The 26656-nt window shown below is 29.9% G+C and overlaps 3 protein-coding genes across 11 annotated transcripts in view; 2 read left to right on the top strand and 1 right to left on the bottom strand.

Annotated features, from left to right (window-relative positions):
• The window catches only part of LOC141527017 (lachesin), a 294984-nt gene that overhangs the window by 204353 nt on the left and 63975 nt on the right, over positions 1 to 26656 (top strand). For 8 of the 9 annotated variants that reach the window (XR_012479120.1, XM_074242235.1, XM_074242237.1 and 5 more), the window contains one exon: positions 20078 to 20184. Coding sequence is in view for 8 of the 9 variants with exons in the window: in XM_074242235.1 (XP_074098336.1) it covers positions 20078 to 20184 (107 nt within the window). In the remaining variant the exon portion in view is untranslated. Of the gene's footprint in view, positions 1 to 19804; positions 19993 to 20077; positions 20185 to 26656 lie in introns of those variants that run through there. The other variant, XM_074242239.1, reaches the window with a different exon arrangement.
• Positions 1067 to 3962, bottom strand: LOC141527330 (uncharacterized). Its single transcript, XM_074242752.1, has 6 exons — positions 3232 to 3962; positions 2792 to 2991; positions 2127 to 2259; positions 1538 to 1911; positions 1140 to 1151; positions 1067 to 1090 (listed from the first exon to the last, which is right to left on the bottom strand). Exons 1-6 carry the CDS (start codon positions 3383 to 3385, stop codon positions 1067 to 1069), a joined length of 897 nt encoding a protein of 298 aa, XP_074098853.1. The 5' UTR covers positions 3386 to 3962.
• On the top strand, positions 4017 to 6921 carry LOC141527332 (uncharacterized). The gene is made up of 3 exons (XM_074242753.1): positions 4017 to 4059; positions 4506 to 6443; positions 6507 to 6921. Exons 1-3 carry the CDS (start codon positions 4017 to 4019, stop codon positions 6887 to 6889), a joined length of 2364 nt encoding a protein of 787 aa, XP_074098854.1. The 3' UTR covers positions 6890 to 6921.

Raw genomic sequence — 26656 nt, forward strand, 5'->3', positions numbered from 1 at the left:
AATATTCAGCTTATATGGTTTGAATAACGTAAGTCAAAATTAGCAGTAAGAAAAAAAGAAAACGTTTAAAAAACTAAATAATCGATAAAACATTAATATTTTAGTTATCAAATTAACGTGTGTCAGAAAGGGTAAATCATAATTTACGGTGCAGTGGGTGGTTTTATCTGAAGATTTTTCGCATGTTCTCGTTTAATTTCGCCAATGCGCTGGGTCATTGATCTCTTGATTTCACTTTCATTATAAGGTGTTGACTCGCCATTTTTAATTTTTTTTTTCCAGCCATGCTCCTTTGAATAGTTTAATGCATACTCTAGAATAGAATAAACTTGATTAAGGTAGTTGTCGTGGTTAAGGCATAGCGTCAGAAAATTCTAAATTTTTGTATACTTATTAAGGACATGGTGATACAATTACCCTTAAAATTTGAAGTCGATTGACCGCTTATAACCCGAGATAAATTCAATTAAAAATTGGATATTTAACATTGACTGCATACGCTCTCTGCAGTTCTGTACCAGTTTTTAGTTATAAAAAAAAAAAACTAATTGTCAGAAACTTTCAAAAAACTGACAGTCTTTTAATGTATTTGTTGTGAGTTAAAAAAATTTTTTTAATTTTTGACCGTCTAATTATTTATATACAACGGATTAAAGTTCAAAAATTTATGAAAAAGTATACATAGAGTATATCTCTATATATGAATACTGTATAGTTTACGTCTCCGCGGGTACAGTCTTGTGTAAAAATCATGGATTACTTAGCTTACAAATTCATATACTTTTGCGGCGCGTATAATCTCTAAATTTTTGACAATATTGTACCACGACAACTACCTTAATCACTATTACTATTTATTTAATTAAACAATTCATCAACCTGCGGAATTAAATCAAAGTTTCATTGCACTTATTAGAGCTTACTTATTATAGCCGTTTTAGCTGCATGGTGAAGCGGTTCTACTTTTTCTTGTTTTTCTCAGGGCCTTGTGCGCGAGCAGCTTGACCACTGAATGTACAACGTAATAGCTCTTCTTGTTTAAAAATCCCTTCCATCAAACAACGTGCTAAGACCGTCGCTTCCCCACTGTCTTGACCAATATCTAATTTTTTTTTTTTTATGCAAAAGATATTTGGCACAAATTCAATCATCTACAACAAAAATATATCAATGATAATGCAAAGTAGAGACTATACTAAATCTTAATATGTCAATCGAACGCCAAATAAGAAATCAACAATAAAAGTTAAATTGAAATTAAATTTTATGAGTTAATTAATCTAATACGTAATATCATTTCAGTCAGAAAACTATTAGCGCAAAGAGAAATTATTTTGAATTTTAATATTGAAGTAATAAATCAAATTTAGAAAATTTTGGAGTTTGATCAAAAAAATATATACCATGCATGGCTAAATTTTTGAAAATCGTAAATACAAGAATAATTGAAGTAATTGAATTTCTCAAAAAGTATAACAAACTCAATAAATGTCTGGAAAGAATAAGTTTCAAAAATTTATATTAACGTTTAACATACTTTTTCTCCATGATTAGGGCCTAAAAGTTGAATATTCTCATCATAATATTCTGGTTGCGTTGCTTCAATATCAGTTTTATTTTTACTCTTATTGCCCAAATTATCTTCAATAGCTGAAGCACCAATTTCTTTTTCACCAGCTGACTTTTCTTTTTCTCCAAGTTCATCAGCTAAAGAATTATTTTCAGCTTCAGTTTCAGTTTTGTCATTCTCGCCTAAAGTACTCTCACCGCCGGTATCATCAGATTTAGAAGTGTCCATGAATGGATCTTCAGTAGATGAATTAAAAGACTCGGTCTCCGAAGATGAAGATTTATTTTTTCTTTTGGAAGTTATCGCTAACCCAGGACTTTTATTTTTCACATTAGAAGATTCTAATAAAAATAAAAATTTATGTAATAATAACAATTCATTATAACTATTTGAAGTTAATCATAAATTTGACAATCATTTTTAAAAGATTATGAATAGATTTTGTATATAACAGTCGAGCAATTTTTAAACTACATTCAAAAAAAAAAGTAGCCGAAAAAATAAACTAGAAAAAAAATGTGATGTCCAAAGTACATAAATTTTTATTGCGACTTACTTCTTTCATCATCCATTTTTTTTTGCAGATCTAAATACATTCTCTTATAGTCGTCTTGAGTAAGACTGTTTTCTTGTGAAGAACTTTGGTTAGCTTCCAGATTTTTGGGCTCGGTTTTTTTACGTGGCTCCTTCTAATAAGAGAAATAAATAATATAATTAATCATTACATAGTAGCATGCAAAAAAAAAATAAATGCTAATGATGTGACATAAAAAAGAGAAAGTCTGACGATTTTTGATTTTAATAAAGAGGAAAATATAAACATATATTCATGAGAGTGAATGAGAAAAACATGTAATAATACAGAATTATAAAAGAATAAATAATTAAGGAGAAATATTAAAAAAAAAAAGTTCATGCAAATTTTTTAATCTTTTATGTGTGCATTTTCTTATTTTTAACTCATTACATTTTAATGACTTGGTCTTTTTAGTCTGAAAGCTCATAAATATTTTCTAAATTCAGTCATATATGTTTATAAAATAAATTTAAGCGTATAACAGATTATAGATTTGACATATATCCAAAAATATTGACAAAATTTTCAAGTCTTTAACAACTATTTTTTGAACACAAATAAAAAATTTATCTGAAGCCTATTTTTGCTTTTATAATTTAAATTCTCAACATATTAAACAAATTGTAAAATATTTGCATGCTTACTACTTTTTTTACTGGGGTTTCCAACTTATGAGAGCGTTTATCATCTTCCTTAGCTGACACTTTTGATGAATTTCTTTTTCGACCTTGACGACATTTTTCATCGGACAGTTCTGCTTTTTTATCAAATTTGAGTTTGTCAAGTTTTCTATTTCTAGGCTTTGTGAGTTCTACCCATTTAGCATCTATCTCATCGTCATTTCCTACAGTTATAAAAAACAACAAAAGTATATTAGTCATAAATTTAAACTAAATTTTATAAGGTTACTTGATACAGACGTGAACAAAGATAAACCTGAAGATCCGGATGTTGTCGCAGAAAATTTTTAAAATAATGCAGGTTTGAAAAAAATAGTTGTCGCAACGTTTGGATCTTCAAGTACATTGTACATTGTACATTTGTAATATTTTTTTGATAAAATCCTAATAAAAAAAATTCTTACCTGAATAAAAAACGATTTTACCATAGCAAACTTTTTTTTTGTAGTAAAACATAATAGTATCATCCTCTCCGGCTGATACTTCATCGTCTTGAATGACATCTTTATCATGCACTAGACAATACGAATTGTCATCATCGCACGAAATAATAAACATTTTAGAGGTTTAATTTATAACCACCAATGTTCTAAATTTTGAATTTTTAATAACTGCAATTATTTATTTCAAACCAAAAATGTAATCAACTTGGAAATTCAATGAACAATAAAACGCAATATTAAACAATAACTGATTTAATTAAACGCCATTTTAGAAATGAACTATAGTGCTTATGCAAAATAGGCAATACACTATACACGCAAGTATGAGTTTCAGAAAGGTTCGGTTTGTGGAGATCGGGTATTTTCGTAACACGCGAATATACTGTATGTATAGTCTATTATTCAATAACACAGACGCCATCTTTTCCGTACTGGATTGTAAGTTCATGATGTTGGAGTAAATTTTTCATTTTCTTTTAACAACTCAAAATTTATTAAAAAGTCATTATTGTGATTTATAATAGTAAAAATGCTATAATAATCAAATAGATGAAATAATTGAATTTTGTGATAAACTGCACTGATAGATATTTGAGTGTAAATACAGGTCGTGATTGACCTCGTGTTAAGTTTGAATCTTAAGTTGAGAATTATACATAAGATAATTTTGATTTCAAGTGAAAATTCAATTATTTTTCCAATTTAACGGAAAATAATAAAATACAATAATTGTATAGTAGCAAACTATGTCGTCCTCAGATGATAATAGATCGTCACCTCCAAGAAAAAGTATAAACTTTATAATTTAAATGCATCACATCCGGTATGTATATATACAAGATTTAACTAATTTATTTTATTTAATGTAACAGAAACATAATAGACACTATTTCTAAGTATCCTTGATATTTATTTTTGTAATAACTTTAAATTAACCTTTGGAGTATTTACGTTTTCAACACGATATTTTTATCGACTAGATAAAATTTTTACTCAAATTAAAATGATGAATACATCTTGAATCTTGATGTATATTATTTTATTTTTTACACAAAATAAATTTATTCTTATCGTTTTGTTTTTAGATACCTCTACGGACTTTGTATAGGATTAACGAGAAGAAAGCTAGAACAGATGAAAAGTAGCTCCTTATTCACTCAAATAATTCAGCTGTTTCACAAAATTTAAATATTTATGATAATTATGAAAACTGTCTTGGAGCGGATATTTTTCAGAAAATGATATTTCAAGTGATAGCGGAAGTTCTTCTGAAGACCACGAAAATTCGAGTAGCAATTCCAATAATAATCAGTCTGCTAGCGACACTGAGCTAGATAATTATTTATCTGACCACGACGATGATGATAATATTTACAGTGATAATGATCATGAAACTATCTCACAAATTAATGACAACGAAATTTCAAATCTCAACACTGAGAGAGCAAGTTTATTGATGCTACATGAAAATAGCTCAATCTCTGTAGACCAATGTGTTTTTGATTTGCTCGATTATTATATTAAACATAATATTAGCAAATCAGCTTTGGCCGAAACTTTAAAAATGCAGCTTAATATTCTGCCACAAGATAACAAAATGCCTAAATCAGTTTATAAATTGTTTCAATATGTACATAAGATTGCAACTCCATGTAGAACTTTCAAGCATTACTATTGTAAAATATGTATAAGCTATATTGGAAGTGATTCTAGAATATTGAAATGTTTATCATGTAATGCTAATGTAGATAGAAATGCTTTTTTTTTTGAATTTGACATTATTAGTCAAATTCAATATTTATTTGAATATCGTCAATTGAGAAAAAAATTAAATAAGCCAACTTTACGAACAAATAGTGTAATTAGTGACATTGTTGATGGTTCTGAGTACATCAGAGTAAACTCTCGACTGAATAGAGGTGAATATGACTTGACATTAGTTTTAAATACTGATGGGCTTTCGTTGGTTAAGAGTTCAAAAAGTCATTGCTGGCCACTATTATGCACTATCGTAGAGCTTCCTTACTATTTAAGAGAATCGCACATTATAAATTTAGGTCTTTGGCTTGATAAGGACTTGAAGCCACCTATGAATATTTTTTTAAAACCTCTGAGCTTGAAGATTCAAAATGCATTTGAGAGTGGTATTGATTGGATCGATCCAGAAACTAAGGAACGTATGACTTCGAAAATCGTTGCTCCATTATTTATTGCTGATGCTCCAGCGAGAGCAAGTCTTCAAAAAGTTCTAAACTTCAACGGTCATTATGGTTGTAATATTTGCGAAGTGCGAACAGTCAAGTCTAAACGATTAGCAACGAAAAAAAAACGTGTTCGCATATACCCAGCTGATAGCAATGCCAGATTACGAGATGGTGAAAGAATGATAAAACAAGTTGAACAGTTAAGAGCATTTCAACAGCAAGTTCCACACTTACGAAAGACCCATGTACGAGGGGTAGTTGGGGAATCTATACTCTGTACTTTACCTCTACTTAACTTAGGTACATGTCTGGTACCAGAGTATATGCACTCGGTTTTACTTGGAGTTGTAAAACAGCTTTTTAATATTTATACAAATAAATCGGGCCCTTGGAGCATCAAGAACTCAATGTCAGAAATAAATGATTTCATAACAAATATTCGTCCACCGGCATACTTCAATCGATTGCCTAGATCACTAGCGCAAATTACATACTTCAAAGCATCTGAATATTATAATTTGATATTATTTTATGCGCTTCCAGCTCTTAGAGATTATCTACCACAACGTTATCTACAACATCTACTAACTCTTATTATTGCTCTATTTAATTTACTGCAAAATGAAATTACAGAAGATGATCTTCAAGAAGGAGAGAGTTTACTCGAAATATTTATCAACGAGGTACCGATTCTTTTCAGTGACCGAGAACTTACGTATAATATGCATCAACTGAAACATCTCGTTTTATGTGTTAGACGTTGGGGACCTTTGCAATCTACATCAGCTTTTTGTTTTGAGAATTATAATGGCTACATAGCCAGCAGTGTACATGGCAATAAAAATATGAGCCAGGAAATAGTTAACAATGTAACCATTGCACAAGGTATTTGTATTCTAAAAAATCGTGTAGCGTCGCAAAACAACGACATACTTGAAACAAATTCATCAACAAACTATGAGCTTCTAGGTAAATGTGTGAAAACACAATTACTTCAATTAAATGAATTAGAAAAATCATTATTGATTTCAGATGGGATAGATCTAAAATCTACAAATTTTTATACGCGTGCTAAAATTAACTGTGACATTTATACGTCTAATTTTTACAAGGAAACTAAAATAAATAACTCCAATGTAAAAATAAAGATGAATAACTGTATATTATATGGGCTAATAAGATATTTTTTTGAAATACAAAATGAATTTTATATAATTTTACAAACTTTGAAAGTTGAACATGAAAAAATTTTCTTCCATTTTAAAACAAAGGCCAAAGTAAAACATATAATTCCTGTTAAACAAATAAACGATTATCAACTTATCAAATTATCAGATTTAGAATCAATCTCTCAGGTTATTAAAGTAGGTGACTATATTTGCAAAAGACCAAATTTGTGGAAACAAGTTTGGTGACTCATCATTTTTGTTTTTAATAGATGAATCAATAATTTATATCCAAATAATAAAATATTTCATTTAATGCAAAAACATTTACGTGATACATAATTGTGTATTTATTATTTTACCTTTTCACCTGCATGTTAAATTAGTTAAACTCGATTAGTTACATATAATTGTTAATCTCAATATTTTAAGACAACAACTTTTCCCAAAAAGTTGCGTACCACAAAAAAATAATAGTCGTAAACTTCGATCCACTACCTGAAAATAAATTTATTAAATATGTGATAGTATATATTTTAGATAATATATTATAATTTGCATTTTCTTGCATGGTTATTGTCCATTTCTAACGTTAATTGGATATTCACGTATATTTATACAAAAACCCTCTATTTTACGTCTTATTCCCAAGAAAACGTCGGCAGTTCAACGATTCAGGATACTTATATATGTTTAAATCTGAGTATATCTGCTTGGATATAAATCTTTATATCTGCCTATTTATAGTTGGATCTCAGTAGATATACTTATATATGCTTAGATCTCATTATATCTGCTTAAATATAAATCTTTATATGAGCTCACGTATAGGTAGATCTGAGTAGATATACTTATATATGTTTAGATCTGATTATATCTGCTTGGATATAAATCTTCATATGTGCTTATGTATAGCTGGATCTGAGTAGATATACTTATATATGTTTAGATCTGATTATATCTGTTTGGATATAAATCTTTATATGTGCTCATGTATAGTTAGATCTGAGTAGATATACTTATATAGGTTTAGATCTGATTATATCTGCTTGGATATAAATCTTCATATCTGCCCATTTATAGTTGGATCTCAGTAGATATGATAATATATGCTTATATCTAGCGAGATCAAAAATTTGGATGTATTTAGATATAAACAGATATATCGAGATCCACTCATATATGATTGGATCCAAACGTTTTTCATCGGGATTATTCGTAAAACGAATAGTTTTCTTTTGTCATTCTTATTTATACTTAGTAACAGAATTATAATATGTCAGTACAGTTAAGGGGGATAGCCACTGTAAAATTTCGGAAAAAAAATTTTTTTTTTTTTTTCATTAAACTGAAGTTTATATATTCAAAATTATGTATTTCAAATTTTATAGAAAAATTCCGAATAGTTTTCGAGTTATAGTCATTTTTATAAGAGCGCGTCGATTGACCGTTTTACGCGCGGCGCTTCGACGAAAACGTCGCCTGCTCGCTCCGTCTTTGATTCGTACGGGTTGGCGATTGTTTTCCCTCACGATTGTCAACCGTTACAATTATTTGACTTTTAACGTATATTTTTTCTTATTGTTGAGATACTGTACCTCATAGTTTAGTTGTTTTGTATGAATACACACTCGTTCTTTAATTTATTGAGTTTCTTAGTGTACTCGTTATTGTTTACTTACTTACTTATTTTTTTAAATCTTCTGATCTTTTTTTTTTGTTTATTTAACAAAAAAATTTGTTAAATAATGGATCGTAAACAAAGTAAAGTTATTAAAAACGAAAGAAAACTGCCAAACGACAGAAAAAAATTTAATCGACCGCTCAACAGATATGAAACTGAAAAAATACTGGCTCTCAACGACGTGATAGTGCTTCCAAGAGGAAATTATCACAAAAATCTGATTGTACAATTGATTCGAGTATTAGCTACAAAATTATAAATTTTTTTTCGATATTTAATTTACTAAGTGGCTGTGTATCGTGTAAAAAGTGTGGTGGTGATGTAAACTTTACTGAGACAAGTATTCGAGGATTAGGTTTTAAACTAGTTGTGAATTGCAAAAAATGTGATCCAGTTTTGATAAATTCATGTCCACTCATCAAGAATGCGTATGAAATTAATCGCCGTTTCATCTTTGCAATGCGGATAATTGGTATTGGGTTATCTGGACCTGAAAGATTTTGTGCTTCATGGATTTACCACGACCAATGTTCCATAGCTTTTACGATCGTCTGGTCACACAAATCAGAAATGCAGCTAGAAACTGTTGTGATTTAGTGTTGAAAAAAGCTGCTAAAGAAGAAATCCAAGAAACCTGCAAGCATTTAAAATCCAATGACATTCCTGGAATTTCTGTCTCCGGTGACGGTAGTTGGAAGAAAAGAGGGTTTAAATCTTCATTTGGTATATCTTCTCTAATTGGTTACTTCACTGGCAAAATCGTAGATGTAAGTATGAAATCCAGTTATTGTAAGATGTGTGCGCTAATGAGCTCAAAAAAGGAACAGCTGAATACGATCAATTTATGCAAGACCATGCTCTAGACTGTCCAATAAACCATGAAAATTCTTCTGGACAAATGGAGGTAGATGGAATAAAAGAGATGTTTATGCGATCAGAGTTATTACATAACGTTAAGTATGTAAACTATATAGGTGATGGTGACACTAAAACGTATAAAAATATTTGTGATGCTAAACCGTATGGGGACATGGTGAAGATAAAAAAAAGGAATGTATTAATCACGTGCAAAAACGAATGGGCAGTCGACTAAGGGCTTTGAAGAAGCAACGAACTAACAAGAAGACAAAAACAGGAAAAGAAGAAAATACACAGAAAAGTTTAGGTGGGAAAGGTCGATTAACGGACAAAGCAATTAATGAATTTACAAAGTATTATGGTTTAGCAATCAGACGTCATTCTAATGATGTTGATGAGATGTATAATGCTATTTGGCAAACATTTTATCACAAGTTTTCATCACCCGAAGATCCGCAGCATTTTCTTTGTCCTGAAGGTGCAAATTCGTGGTGTCAATTTCAAAAAGCTGTGGCAACAAATACTTTGGACTCATTAGTTGAAAAACCACCACTTCCTGCAGATATTGCGGAAGCTTTAATACCGATTTATGAAGATCTATCGAATCCAGAGTTATTGGAACGATGTGTCGGTGGGTTTACACAAAATAATAATGAAAGCTTCAATGCATTAGTGTGGCAGCTCGCCCCAAAAACAAATTCTTCTTGTTCCCTTATTGTTGAAATAGCTTTATATATTTCAACAATTACATTCAATGATGGGGCTCTAGCAACTCTGAAGATATTAGAGAATCTCGATGTTAAAGTAGGACCAACACTCTACTCATACTGCGCTGAGCGTGACGCTACTCGGGTTAAAGCTGCTGAAAGCCGCATGGAAACGGCCAGTAAAAAAATAAAAAAGTCAAGGTCAATACTAAAGATAAGGAGGAAGAACCCTCATATGGCCCAGGACTTGATAGTTTGATGTGAGTATGAATATTTTGTGAAAGACTAGATTTTAAAGTTGCGAGAATCTTCTTAAAACTTTACTCGCGTTTTTCTCAAAACGACTTTTTTCAAACTTTCCGGTACTGTAACTTTCGTAAATATGAACCGATTCTCAATTTTTTTGTTTCCCCGTATTCGTCTACTTAGTGGCTATCGTCGCACGTAGGAGATTTTGAAAATTTTAATTTTTAAGATTTTTAAGGCTGTTTGAGTCCAAAAAATGAGGAAAAAAGACGAAAAAATTTTCAATATGGCGCCATTTTTTCTCAAATCAAAATTTTCAAAATCCCCTACGTGCGACGATAGCGACATTCCTATAGATTAAAATGCCGTTTGGTTTTTTTGTTTCAGATAATCCGTTTTTGAGTTACAGTACCGGCAATGGAGGGGGAAATTTTTTTGGTGCTCTACAAAAATGTTTATAACTTTGTGATAACAAAATATTTTTGAATAAAAATTTAGGAGAATTATCCTCAACATATACTTTATAAAACAAAAAAAACCCGATCCCCAAATTCCTTTATTATCCTAGTAAAAAAAATTCCCGAAAATTGCCTATTTTTTCCAGCGTCACAGTGGCTATCCCCCTTAACGGTTAGAATGACAGCTATAAAGGTATCAAATAAACAAAAAATACTTTGATAGGATTGAAAATAAAGCTGCAACTTCATCTCGCAGGCAGAAAATCATCATTTTCTGCCCGCCGGAAAGAAATGATTGGTTCTCGCCCGACAACAGTCGCATTGGTCTGAAATCCGGAGGCACTGTCGTGCCTCAAGCCAAGTACACGTTCAACAACACACATGAAATGTGTGTGAACGTGTAGGCTCGAGGCTACAGTGCCTTTATTCTCGAGTCAGATGTCAACATAACCTCACTTTATTTTCAACTTGATTTATTTTATTACTATATACATGTCAACACTTGTCACGCGCTTTAAATAGTTTAATTATTAGTTCTTTTTATAAAACAGCAATAATTATATAATTTTTTTCATTTTTTAGCGTTATCTTAATTTATAAAATTTTCGCTCCCCCGTTTTTCGATACTACGAAAGATTTTACTAATTTCGGTTGAATTTTTTATTTCGACGTTGGTACTTTTCAATTTTCTGCGTATAGTATACCACCGAGTATTAGAGTTAGTCCGTTTCCATTTAACGCCTGAGATCCTCTCCGGATAGTTACTCTGCTCCAGATTTTTTATTTTTAAGTTGGTACATTACATTTTGTGAGAATAGTATACTACTGTATAGTATCAGAGTTGTTCCATTTCCATTGAAAGTTTGATAAAATAGGCGGTTAATTCAAATCTAGTCTATTTAAAATTGTAATTTTATTCTATTTTAACGTTTGATTTTAATTATTATAATCAATATTATTGTTATCATTGTTTAACTTAATTATAATAATGAATATTTGTTGTAGACATTTGATGTAAATATATAGTGTGAATTGTTTTCATTACTTTTTCAGCTGTGGACTGGGATACTCCTAAATGTATCCAGCAGGTGTCACTATGTGCCAGTAAGGCGCGAATTTGAATTCATCTTAAATATTACATTAAAATTAATTCAAATTTTTTGTACTCATACATAATCCTAATACATGCCCGGCTGTAAACTGTATTGCTTCTAGATGCACCTGGCATGTCTGAAAAATTAAGCGGTTAATTTGAATTTAAATTCATTGACTATTTCTTTTCAGGTAATTATAAAATAATTAACACAACTTTATTTTAGGAAACTTTTTATTATTTTATTTTTTTCATAACTTGTATATTTCTGTCTTTATCATAATTATTGTTATAGAGATATTATTATTATTATTATTATTATTGTTATGAAGATTATTATTTATTTAATTAATCTAACATCCGGTCCTCAGTCGAAGGAATTTTGAGTTAACACATCGCGACGACTAATATAAATTATTGTAGTTATAATTTCAAAAAACGCGGGAAATTTTAAAGTTAAAAATTCATATGAAATTTTATTATTATCATTGCAATAATAATAATAGCAATTATAATTCTTCCTGTTTAGGAAAGGATGCTAAATTATTAGTTATTAAGAAAATTATTCATTTTTATTCCAAATAGCGCGCGAAAATTCAATTTTCAAAATTTCAATCAAAATTTTATTATTATATTTATAACCTTATTCCTTGAAGGGGAAGGATGCTATACTAAAATAATAATTATTATTTGTTAATACCGATGTACATACACTATTTGTATGACTTGTATCGTTATAAGTCGACTAAAATTACGTACAGTAAATCATTTAAGTGTTTCCAGGTACAAATCAAAATTTACTATCAATTTTAAATCACATTATTTTGTTTCGTTTGCTGATAAGGCTATTGATTCCTCGAGTGTTAATTTGAATAATAATATGATTAAGACAATGAATTATGAAAAATTGCCGCAGTTAACAAACGATGGAAATTATCATGCGCAACAATTACTGGCTACCATTAATGATATCGAGTATAGATTATATATACCAAGCACGAAAAGCTTACAAAATATTGTACGGTGACTTATTACATGGTGAATAATATGATGATCAGTAAGTAATTTTTTTCTCGACTTCTGTTTTTTTTCCTTTGATGTAATTATTATCATTCTCTCTTTACCGTGAAGTACAACGAGAATAAGAGCGTAAAAGATGTGATTGTAACAAAAAATGCGAGATATTATGTATGTAACAACTATTTGTTAGTAAATTATGAATAGAACCCTCTACTAAGCCTGCCTATGTATATGGTTGATAAATCCATTTTTTTCAGTCTCTACAAGGGACAAATTTTAAATACTCTATGAGAATGTAAAAAACGAAAGAACAAATGCAACGTTTTTTTATGAAATATGTAATTTCTGTATTTCTAAATGGCGGAAATTGTAATTAAGAAAAAATTTCAATGTAAATATAATTTCTACAAAAATCTTAAATTTACTTTGATGATTTTTTTAACTATCCGTTAAGAAAATCGAAGATTTTCAAAAATCGTGAAGTCATTGGTTTTACTTCGTGTTTCGAAAATCGAGTGCTCATCACGTCAAAAGGAGAAATTTTCACAAAAAGATGTAAAATCCGAACAAAAACAGTTCCACTGTAAAAAATTACGCCAAGTACACGTTCACAACTCTTGATTTACAAAAATGCCAAGGAGAAATTATCATTTTACAAAAAGATGTAAAATAAAAAAACAGACCAAGTAGCCGTTATGATCTTTCATAATTGAAAAAATTTTGTGATAAATTTAACAAATAAAAACAATTTTTTAGACGTACTTGGCGTGCGTCATTGAGTACCCAAAATTTCTTCATTTATGACAACTGAGCCAGAGAACTGATATGAAAAGCGATTTTACGGACAATTCTTTCAGCCCTTCCTCACCAAGTCATTAACCCTACTGATGATCATTTTGATGCAACCATATGAATCGATAACAATTGAAATTCATGCTTTCATTATTTCACGGATAAGATTGATATTTGTACAACTAAATAGCTTCCGAGCATTTCGTTCAGATCGAGAAAAAATGAATAAGTTTATTAATTGAATGAACTGTTAATTAAATTGACTTCATTAGAAAATATAGCATTAATAAATGTTCAAGTAACACCGGAGCCCTATTTTAAAGTAAGATTTATTTCTACTATAAATTTAAAAAAAAACAGGATTTTATCACGAAATTTGATCATTAATTTATTAAGCAGTTTTTATAATTAATTCAGTAATCATTTTTCTTGCCACCAGTATATTTTTAACTTCTCGCTAAGAAAATTGAAAATTTTTTGAAGGTCACAAAAACTTACATGAGTATCCCCACGAGGGTGTCTGTGTGTGTGTGTGTGTGTGTGTGTGTGTGTGTGTGTGTGTGTGTGTGTGTGTGTGTGTGTGTGTGTGTGTGTGTGTGTGTGTGTGTGTGTGTGTGTGTGTGTGTGTGTGTGTGTGTGTGTGTGTGTGTGTGTGTGTGTGTGTGTGTGTGTGTGTGTGTGTGTGTGTGTGTGTGTGTGTGTGTGTGTGTGTGTGTGTGTGTGTGTGTGTGTGTGTGTGTGTAAACCTCTCATGACTTATGAACGACTTTACCGATTTCATCGTGGTTGGCCCATTTGAAAAAACATGAACGAACTTGGATTTTGAATACAATTTTGACCGATTCCGATAGATGGATTTCAAGATATCTCAAAAAAACCGTGAAAAAATTTGAGAAAAATTTTTGTTTTCAAGTTGCTTTTTTGGAATAACTTTTAAACGGCTCAGTCGATTATCTCCAAAAACTAATCAGCTCTTGATCTTGAAAAATCACGTCAATTGCCGCTTGACCAGTCAAAATCGGTTAATTCGTTCAAAAGATATCGTGAACGAAAGAAAACCGAAAAAGTGTTTTTTCGGAAGTACTCCTAAATTTTAACGTTCGATCAATGCGAACTTAAAAATTCTTTACGGGGCTTAAAAAACGGCATTGAATGCTGCCAGCCACTTGAAAATCAGTTCATTCATTGGAAAGTTATTAAAAGTTGTACATTAAAAACGATGTTTAATCAAACTTCTATCAGACATGCAGTAATGCTGTGAAGAGGGAAAGAACAGGAGATAAGGTGATTATTGAACTACTGATATTTGACATCAATGAGTTACCTGAGGGGTATTATCACATTATCACGATTCATCTGAAAAAATTTTGGGTACTCAATGACGCACGCCAAGTACGTCTAAAAAATTGTTTTTATTTGTTAAATTTATCACAAAATTTTTTCAATTATGAAAGATCATAACGGCTACTTGGTCTGTTTTTTTTTATTTTACATTTTTTTGTAAAATGATAATTTCTCCTTGGCATTTTTGTAAATCAAGAGTTGTGAACGTGTACTTGGCGTAATTTTTTACAGTGGAACTGTTTTTGTTCGGATTGTCTAGTTTCGGTTGGCTCAACAGGCATGAAACTCGCATTTTCAATGCAAGTTATATGAAAAATAATTTATACCACACATAGATGGCACCTTCTAAAGCCTTTCAACGTTTTTTAATGTATTGTCAACAGGCAGTGCTACAGTTTTATTAGAAATAAAATTTTTTTAGTAATTTTTGACAAAACTTTTTCAATTTCTTGCATACTAGCAGGATCCATGTGAATTAGTCTAATAATAACAATAATGTACATAGATCCACACTTTTTTTTTTTATAAATTCAAAGTATTGCCACATGATGAGTATTTTGTGTTCAGATTAAAATACATCGACGATTAATATTTATATATAAAATTTTTTTAATTAATTGTTTAGTAAAAATAAAACCAATAATAAATTAACTAATCATATTGACAGAAATTATAATCAGTTATCTTTGAAATGATATCAAGAATGTGAACAATAAGTTCGTAACTTCTTTAAAAAAATGATGCAAAAATTTCGAGCTTATTATATCCATATATATTATATATTTTTCGTAAATAAAGAAAAAAATAAACTTTAACATGGTATTTAAATTTCTAAGTTTGGTAAAGAATTTCAAGAGATCGAGCCACAACACACAAAAATACCTTTGAAAAATAACACATGTGATAGGGCATCTATGATCAGCTTTACAATTAACTTCCCTCGAAGTTCTTGTAATAAAATCTTCTTTGAATTCGAGAAACGAAACTTCATAAAGCAAATTGAAGAGTAATAGAGAGACATGCTTTACAAAGAAACCAAAAAAAAAAAAAAAATCTCATAGACAGTAAAAGAATCCTTATGCTATTTTTCTCGAATCATTTCCACTGGCCAATAAATCTCGATTGTGGCAAAATGCATCCTACGAATGTCTCTAAGGACATCCGGAAATAAAGAGTATACGGTTACTTTCAAACAAAGTGAAATATTGAATCGAAAGTACACAAAAGTCCATTGAATAAAACGAAACCAGCAATATTTTTTTTACGAATGACTTGATCCAAGTTGTTTTTGTTCTCTTTCGAATTCCAGTAATCTTGTTTCACCATTTATATTGTTATTATAAGGTAATTTGAGTGAAAAATAAATAAAATATAGGAGCGAAAAATGAAATAAAATAGCTATAAAATATAAACAAGTGGAAAGATCAATAAAAGATAAAGGATAACAGCTGAAATTACTTCAACTGGAATCAGTAAGTTCTCAGAGATTCTTCCGATTGAATAACCAGCCAACTGCCCTTCTCTTTCACTCTCGAATGCCTTTTAGAAACTTATACTCAACTCGGCCAAGTACTGGGAGTAGTTTCATGACAAGTACTGACTCCAACGTGAAACTCACTCTTCACTCTTCACTCTTCCGTATATCTGTACATCAAATTTAGTTATCGATAGCGCACCGTTCAGACACAGTTGATTGGTTTTTGATTTCCATTAAATTTAACCTTTTATGATTGGACATTTGTGATCATCGAACATCGGTTACACTGTGAAAATTTGACTATTAGGATTAAGACTCACCATTCTCTTTCGATGATAATAAAAAATTCATTTTGTCAAAATTTACAATCTGTTGGCGATTCAGTTCCGATTTTCAAGCCTTAATACAGTTTAATAACATAATTAGACATCAAAATATCGGCCTTCGGACTTAAAACACATTTTTTATTTTAAACAATCGAATTTTTGAGTTTTAAATTTCTACTAAGGAACAAAATTTTTATTTTCATGTTAGAAAAAAGCAGTAAAAATTTTAAAGCAATTCAATTATTTTTCAGCTAACACCAAATACGTAAAATGACGTAATTAAGTATTGTTGTTATTATGTTTCAATAGCCATTTTTAATGGCAATTTCCGGGAAAATATGGGCAAAGAAATAAAAAGGAAGGGAAGTCCTACACAGTGAGAATTTTTAATAATTGAGAAAATAATTCGGGCAGCCTGGATCAGGAATCGAACCCAAAACTTTCTAGACAAGAATCAAAAATTCTTCCAGTTAAGCTATTATCCCAGTTTACAATAATTTATAAACTATTGGTCAGATGGGGATAAAAATAAAGAATTATAGCTTTTTGAAGCTCTACATTTAACCCGCTGATACTGAAAACGTCAAACCATCAGTTTCTCAGAAAAAAAATTGTTTTGTTTATGATACTGAATTTGACAGACATCAAACAATTTTAAAAATTTTTATAATTATTAAATAAAACAAAAAAATTTATCAAAATAATTCTATATGCAAAAGTGATTAAAAGTTATAAGTATGTATATTTTGGAATATTTTTTTCGTAATAATAGATTTGTTATTAAAATTGTCAGGTGTCTACTGAGTTTAGTGTCATTTCGGTTATTATTTTTAATATTGCCTTGTAACCAGGGGGTTTTGCCCAGGTCCAGTTAGCCACCCCTTTCCTCTTTAGAAAGGGCGCCACTGGGATTTTAGACACGGTGTCCCAGAAACCGGGGAAGCATGAGAGGGGAAAGACAGGGTCGTGAGAAGTCCGAGAAAGGCTGTAAATAAAACTGAAAAAATTTTATAACAAATTAAATTGATTTATTCAATCAAATTACAAACTTAACAATTTTCTTATAAACTAACTTAATTGTGAGAACCTCTCACCTACGCTGGCCCTTGCCAATTATCCTTATCACTAAATAACTAATTTTCTTAACCTCGTCACTCCGACGGAATACCTTACTATCTCAATTTCCTCGTCAACCTGACGGAATACCAGTTAAAACCTATTCCCGACTGCGCCCCCGACTCGGGCGTCTATACAACGTTTCTAAATAACTCACTGAATTCCATACAAAAATCGTCCACCGGACGCTAACTCAATACACTTTCTCTAATTACTGAATTTTCTCCGAATTACTAATTTTCTAAATTCATAGATTTACTAAATTAATCAAATTCAGCCCAACGGCCTAGAATTAATTTTACAACATTTCAAATTTCAAATTCTACAATTTTAACAAGCCTCATTAAATATTCAACTTACATATATTCCAAAATGACCTTGACTATCTAAATTACACAAATGCTTCTACTATTTCAATTTTTACCAAGATAATTTTACTTAAACAATTTCCCATAACTAAAGGACTTGTAATAACTAATAAATGACGTTGATGAATAATTTACTTATAAAAGAATCTACTAAATTAAAAGTGACATCTGAGACAATAGCGATCATTAATTGACAAAATTTTATTACAGTTAATTTGGCCTCTCAATTTACAAATTCAAGCTTGGCCTGAAATAATTGTAATAATGATACCTGACTTAACTTTTACAACTCTCCAACGTTGAGTGATGTCCTGGTGGAAACTGGCGAAATCAGCGGCTGATTGGTCTCTCTCTCGTCTTCAATGAACTATCTGACTCCAAGTAAAGGGTTCCCAATTCCGGATCGTACATTGCCTTCCTTCTTGATGGTCCCAAATCTTGATGACAGAATTTATTACACAGCACTACACTGACTCACTGTTTTGCCAAAAGCCTCACTGTCTCAAAGCGTCACTGGCTCAAAAGCCTGGCTCAAAAGGTGTTACTTGTTCCAAGGGCTGGCTCAAAAAAGCCTCGACGTTTCTTTTATCGGCTCTTTTATAACCCTCGACTCCGAGTTCTCGAACTTTCCTATTGTCAACCCCGCTTCGTTTTTTGGGGACAGCAGTGGGGACTTTCGATTTGCACGCCCGGTGACAAGTCTGAACTACTTGTCAAAAATCGAACGGTAAGGGAAAACCCTCATTTATCGTGGCGTCAATAAAGTGGTCGATAACGACCATGGGAAGTTCAGTTTTCCCTGTTACAGCCTATACATTATAAACAATTCTATAGTGATTTTCGGTTCTATTTACAGCCTCATATCCTACTCTACACTCAAAAATATCTCTAGAATTTTTTTTTTACCACCTGTTAGATAGACAAGTTCATCGATGAAAATTGTCTAATTTCTGTGGACTATTGTTTGAAAATAATGTAGAACAAATAACTTTTTTTCTTTATTTTTTTTTCGATTCAATAGTTCAATTTCTTGAATTAACTCCAACTAAATAGCTCAAAGCAAGCGTGAAATTTTGAAAATGATTTTTTCTTTGAATTAAGTAATTTTTTTCCAGTAAACTTTTTAGCAGACATATCTTCAAAGTTTTGAAAAGTAGTTTATTATCAATTTTTAACATTGTTTAATCTTTATTAATTAAAATTAATAAAAACAATTAAATTGAATATAATATATAGTTTATTATCCACTATTTAATAAATGGCTGACATGCTTAAAATTTTCTCGGTTTATTTAACTCTTTTTCCCATAAAGACGCAGTTATACATTTTGTTTAAATTTATATCTCAGGCAATTTATTCTTTGAGAAGAAAAACAAAGTAAAGTTTGAGTAGACGAGAGTTTATGTAAAAAAACAAAATAAATTTGAAAATAACGGGGAAAGAAATTTCATATTGTATTTAGGTAAAGTCTCCAAAGACTTGCTTCAATCTTAGCCAGACAACGTTACTCTGTTACTCTAGCAATACATGCATGGATATACGAGTAGGTATAATATATGTGTGTTTATATTATATAGTCAGACATGTGTAAGAAGTATGTGTAGGTGTGTTATGTAGCCAATTTCGGTTATAAGATAGTACGGCGATGGTGTGTAGTGATGGCTCAGCCGGGTAGGTAAAGCTTACGGGGAGAACAAGAGTATAGAGCCGGGCTCTTTATTCTCTGGTGAAATTGACAGGGAAATGGATGTACCGCGATATCCTAGCTGAGTTTGTGTGTATATCCTGGGTGTTTCTACTAACGACGCATCAGAGACAACAATATACCATACACTGTATACATAACAATATACAATATACGATGTACGATGTACGATATACAATTTACTGTGTACATGTCCTGTGTGTGTATTTACTTACACCCTCTGTTTCTCTCTTTATTTTCCAGCACTGTCAGAGGGTCCCATGTTTGCTGAGCCCATTCCAAATGTGACTGTTGCTGTCGGGAGGGACGCCAGTTTACCTTGTGTTATCAACAATCTCGGGACTTTCAAGGTTAGTACATACAATTAACATTAGCATCTATCACAAGGATTATATTATTAAGAGTGATCATAAGTCGATGGTTGTTTGTTTGTTGTTATAATCACAATTACGGATTTAACGGAGTTAAATGCTCAAATTAATGCTACTGAAATTAGCAGATAAATGTGACTCTTTTTAGAATATTATTTAACAAAAGAATTATTGTAAATAAAATTTAAAAAATTTTTGATGCTATTTCGATGAGACATTTTTTCAGTAATAATTTATTTTTTAAATAAATCTAAAAATTTTTTAATGTCTGCTGATTTGAGTCACAAAAATCGGCTGATCATTTTTAAAGCAAAAAAGTATTCATAAAAATAATTTTTCTGGTTGTGAATGTCAAAGGTGTCCATGAAAATATCACAAAAACCGGCGGATCATGAAGATAAGCTCTGAATCAATATGTAACTTTGTATAATAACTCTCGGTTTCATTTTAAAATAAATCCAGATGTAAATTGAAAATTTTTCTATTAAAGTCGAGATGATCCACCGCTTTGGAAACTGATACATATATTTGATGCAAAATTTAGCAAAAGGTAGACGATAAATAAAATTATTCATGTCTATTCATTAAATGTTACATTTAGCTTTTTAATTAATCAGTTTTTTTTTTTAATAAAAAAACTGGAAAATGCTTAGCTCTGTAGGTAGTCCCAGCAATTTTCCGCTATGTCGAGCTAGAAAAAAATTGAATATAAATAAATTTACAAACAATTGTTTTCTCCAAGCTACAAATTGTTGTATACATTTTTGTTCTTAATATGCTCATCAGTATATGAAAATTTAAAATTAATGAAAATCTGGGAGAAAACAACAAATTTTTAATTTTTTAACAACCTCATAACGCGAAGCTGTATTTTCAATTAGTCAAAGTCGAAAAATTTTCTGAACTTTAAATGTCTTCATTGTATTCATATTTCACTTATTAGACAATGAGACGTAAGTGATGTTTATTATGGGCCAGTTTTTTTTCTTTTCTCTGCTTAATTTTAATAAAAAATAAACCAATTTATTCTTTTTCTTACAAATTAACCCTCGGAGTACACTCGGGATCATTTTGGCCCCAGAATTATTTTTATCCTAAAACATTTCTCAAAAATAGATTTGTTTTTAATTAATTTTTTCAACATTAAAAAATATTTAATTCAGAATAATCATGATTGTATTCAAAAGAGCATTGTTTTATCTACCAAAAATGTAATGACCTGAATTCCAATAAAATGCATAGTTTCTAAGATACAATTCTTCGAAAGTCAAGTGGGGTCAGTTTGACCTCGTATGTACTCTAAAGTTTTATTCGGAGGTATGTACTCTGAGGGTTAAATGAGCATTACTATGAGAGGTACACTATTGGATTTTCCAAACTTTATAGTATTGCGTTTATTTCAGCTTTTTAATCGATAAACCTAGAAACATTTTATTCGAGTACACGAAAAGAACAAAATGACACTGGATATCCTTCTGTATTATACTCAGTGCTATTTGTGGTGGAAAAAAATTTCAGATAATAGCTAACATAATCTAGATTATACTAAATGATTTTTGGATTATACTCAGTGTAATCTCCGATTTTACCCTATAATTTCTGGTTATACTGCGTAAGATTACACTGGATATAATCCGAAAAAAAAATCCCATATAATTATTTCAATTACTAGGTAAGTAATTATAAGACAAGGTCTAACCTGTTCATAGTCACGCTTGAGTTGTATATTGCTAATATTTCATTTTTTTATTTTCATTTTTAAGCAATACCATTTATAATGACGAACTTATCGTGGGTATATTATTACACTTAGAAAGAAAGAAAGTCTTGAGTCAAGCATAAATTTTCTTAAATGAAGAAAATCTTAAAAAAGATTGAAAATTTCGTGAATTAAATTAAAATTTCTTGAACGAAGTTAAATTTTTTTAAGCCAAGAAAATTTCTTCTTATTTCAAGATAATTCGTCTCTCAGTAAAACTCCTAATTCTTGATAATCATTGATTGCCATAACTAACAGTTAAAAAAAGAATGAAAATAAAACGCGAAATGCTTACCTTCAATTAATACCTTCATTGGCTTTTAACAAAATCAAAGATAAAGAAAAAAGATTCTGAGGTTGGAATGATATAAAAACGCTGATATAGAATATTAGGTAAAGGTATCATTAAAAAACTTGAGATAATTTTAAGGTGAAAGCGAATTTTCTTTATCTTTTTACCTCAGCCACCCTTGAGAAAAGAATAATATAATCCGTTCTTCCACATGGTCGAGTTATGTCGATCGCGGAGGTCGTTACCTCTACTCTACTCGTGGAGAGAATCCCTTGCTCGGCATTGTGCAATGGACTATTGGAAACGCATCACCGGCATCACCCACGCTGATGTTGTTCGTTCCTATCGTTTCTATCCTATTCCGTAGCATCTATATACATATGAATGTATGTATATACCTATATGTTGATATTGGATGAAGGCGACACAGACGTATCGAATGGATAATGCGTACCAGTTTTGTTCAATAGTGCAAACCAACGACATGAGAACAATTCAGTGGAATTCCGACTGTAAAAAAATCCCTAGTGTCTATTATATCATTCTCTGCTTTGTCTCTTCATTTTTGTTGTTCACGATTTAAAAAATGACGTCCATACTAATATTTAACTATTAAATACACACAAAAAAATTTCCTTTAAATTAGAAAACATCATTATAGCACATTTTTTCAAATAATATTTAACTAATTGCATCAAATTTTATTAAACACTGTGAAAATTTGACTATTAGGATTAAGACTCACCATTCTCTTTCGATGATAATAAAAAATTCATTTTGTCAAAATTTACAATCTGTTGGCGATTCAGTTCCGATTTTCAAGTCTTAGTACAGTTTAATAACATAATTAGACATCAAAATATCGGCCTTCGAAGTTAAAACACATTTTTGATTTTAAACAATCGAATTTCTGAGTTTTAAATTTCTAATAAGGAATAAAATTTTTATTTTCATGTTAGAAAAAAGCAATTAAAATTTTAAAGCAATTCAATTATTTTTCAGCAAACACCAATTACATAAAGTGACGTAATTAAGTATTGTTGTTATTATTTTTCAATAGCCATTTTTAATGGCAATTTTCGGGAAAATATGAGTAAAGGAATAGAAAGGAAAGAAAGTCCTACACAGTGAGAATTTTTAATAATCGAGAAAATAATTTGGGCAACCTGGATCAGGAATCAAACCCAAAACTTTTTAGATAAGAGCCAAAAACTCTTCCAGTTAAGCTATTATCTTAATATTAAGCTATTATTCTAAATTTTATTAGAATTATGATTGCATAAAAATGTAATATAATTAACTGTAATTCAGCAAAATCTGATCTCTGACATGTGTAATTTTTTACACAGCAGATAAGTTTAGAGCGATGAAAGCGCTGTTTGAAATTCGGTAGATAATACTGGTACTAATATTAGTTTTTAATATTAAAGTAGTGAAAAATTATTATTCATCTTAGTGATTTTTCACGTTTCTTATTTTTTACAGGTTAACTATTCAGTAAAAATTAATGGTACTCTTTTATGTTCTTTACATTGTATTGGAAATAATTATTAAAATAATTGTAATTAGATCAGAAATTGCGAAATGTTCTTCGACTAAGTATTAAAATTAGTGGTTTTTATTTTACACATATTTTTTTTCTATTTATGCAGTATGCACTTTTATAAAATACTAAATAGACGTTTAACTTAAAAGTTTACCATCATTATAGGACACAAGAGTCACATCTATCCATTATTCATATAAAAAGTTGCTCAACTTGGATATATACTCTAAGACGCTTAAATTATCGTCACTTTTTTATAATATCGACTAACTCATTACCACATTGTCAATAAATTTTTTATTTATTTAGCATTTACATAATGTCAGTAAAATGCAAATTTAATAACAAATTATTATCGTTGTGAAGTTTTGAAAAATTTAATAAATTATTTATTTTAAATTTCGTGACTCTGATAAATATACTGAAAAAAGTAAACTGTAATATTCACTCGGATTTCGATTAATTTTTATAGTTTCAAACAGTAAAGCGGACATCGGGGTGGCAAAAATATAAATGTTACAGAACTTAATATAGAAAATTTAATTTAATGTCGAAAATAAGTGACAAGTAGGTGTCACTACAGTAAATAACTACGTTCTCATCTTAAAAAATTACAGTTTCAAACAGTAAAAATTGCCGTTTCAATATATAGTCCATACTATGAGGAGAAGAGTAACTCAGGTGAGGAGAAGAGGGTCTCATTTTGGGAGAATTTAACATTTGAAACAGTAAAAATTCTAGTTTAAAAATATGTATTTTAGCAGTCCAATCGAGTCAATAATCTTAGTTTCATTTTTAGCGCTGCGTTTAAAATTTACCATTACAGTTTACTTTTTTCCGCGTACAAGATATATTTTCATTTAGCTGAAACAAGTTTGATGTGACAAATTTTTTTTTTCGGTATGCAAAAAAATTTCAATTCAAATTTCCAAAAATATTTTTTGCGATCAACTTAAGAAAAATTCAAATGTTGATTGCAATTCAAAAAAGTTAAATTAATTTTAAAAATCTCTAAGAACGCATTTCATCATTTCTAAACGAGTAACGACTATTTTTTTATTTTTATTCAACAAAAAAAATCGATCACTTGGCAAAATGGATTCTATTAATAATAAAAATTAACTTCACTTCGAAGTGAATTTCCTTCCAGAGCGAGTAATTCAATTATGTGGATATTATTAAAGTAAAACCATAAAAATTTAATTTAAAAAATGAAGTCAATTAATTGTTTGCAATTAAATAAAATTTTGTCAAGGATTTCGTGAGCAGTTTGGGGTTTCAATTACGACACAAAGAAACCCATACTCTATCATACGTCAAAAACGGGGTTGAGGCATTCTAAAGAAACCATACTAATTTAAACTAACTCTGTACAGAACTCAATTAGCTGGGAAATCTAATGGAAAGTTAGCTTTATATGTATCCTCTCTTTTCTATCAAACGAAAATTAAGTAAGTCTGGATGTGCTTTGCAGATTAAGGTCTTCCTAATCATGATTATGATCGCTACACTGACATCGTATAAATATTGATACATTGAATTTGAAATTAATCCTGAATCATGAATAATTTATGCTTTAATTTATATTTTGTTCTTAACGTATGCTGCAACTATAAAAGTTTTCAATCATTAATAATAAATAGTTGGCTTACTGGGTTTTCGGTATTTTTAATCACAATACACAGTTTTTTTCGAGTTTCAATTATTGACTTACTTTAAATTCTCATGAATTTTTATTTTTAGGATATTTAACGAAACGATATTCACAAGTACAAAACAAAATACATAAATGATGAAATTTTATTTAGCTCCAAAGTTGAATCTATTTATAACTGGTTCGAAAACTGATCATAATAAATTAACTATATATCTAAAATTTTAGAAAGGTACATATTAGAATTAAAACTTTTCAAATGATAACCCTTGGAATACACTTGGAATCATTTTGACCCCCGAATTTTTTTTATCCTAAAAATTTCTCGAAAATAGGTTGGTTTTTAATTAATTTTTTCAACATTACAAACTATTTAATTCAGAATATCAATAATTGTATTCAAAAGAGCATTGTTTTACCGACCAAAAATGTAATAAGCTGAATTTCGATAAAATGCATACACAGAAAAAAAGGTTCACGATTCAAGGGAATATTTCTCTTCATAATTATTTTCTTGAGCGAAAAGAAAATTTTTTTTTGAAACAAGAAATTTCACTTATTCAATCAAAATTAATTCTCTTGCTTAAAAAAATACGTATCTTGATCCAAGAAAATTTATTTAAGCCAAGAAAATCTTCTTATTTTGAGAAAATTCAGCTTCTTGCTTAAAAAAATTTAGTTCTTGATAGAAATAAATTTTCTTGTCTTGAGAAAATTTCTCTCTTGCTCCAAAAAATTAAATATCTCGATAGAAATAAATTTTTATTAATATTTTTATTGATTAACATGTCTAGTGGGGAGATCAAATAATATTGAATCATTTTTTTTTTTTTTTTCATTTAATGTGTATAATTGCCCGCTAAAATAATATATATTGAGTATCAGATATTTAAGAGAAAAATTTTCTCAAAGTGAGAAAATTTTTTTCTCAGCTGAAATAGGTACCACTGCTTTTCTAAAGTATCTAAAAATCTTGATCAAATATAAAAATTTATTGTATCAAGTATTTAAAATTATTTGAATTAAGAAAAAATTACATCCACCAAGAATAGAATTTCGAGAAAAATTTTTACTTCTGCCAACACAACTTCGGTCTTCCTTTAGGCATCCGAAAATTTTTTGAGCCAAGAATTTTGCTCTCCAGTCAAAAAATTTTTCTTTCTGTGTATAATTCTTCGCAAGTCAAGTGGGGTCAGTTTG

This window comes from Cotesia typhae, unplaced genomic scaffold, assembly GCF_013202065.1.
Source record: "Cotesia typhae breed Kobodo isofemale line unplaced genomic scaffold, CoteBio_Ctyphae contig_4, whole genome shotgun sequence".
Classification (NCBI taxonomy): Eukaryota; Metazoa; Arthropoda; class Insecta; order Hymenoptera; family Braconidae; genus Cotesia; species Cotesia typhae.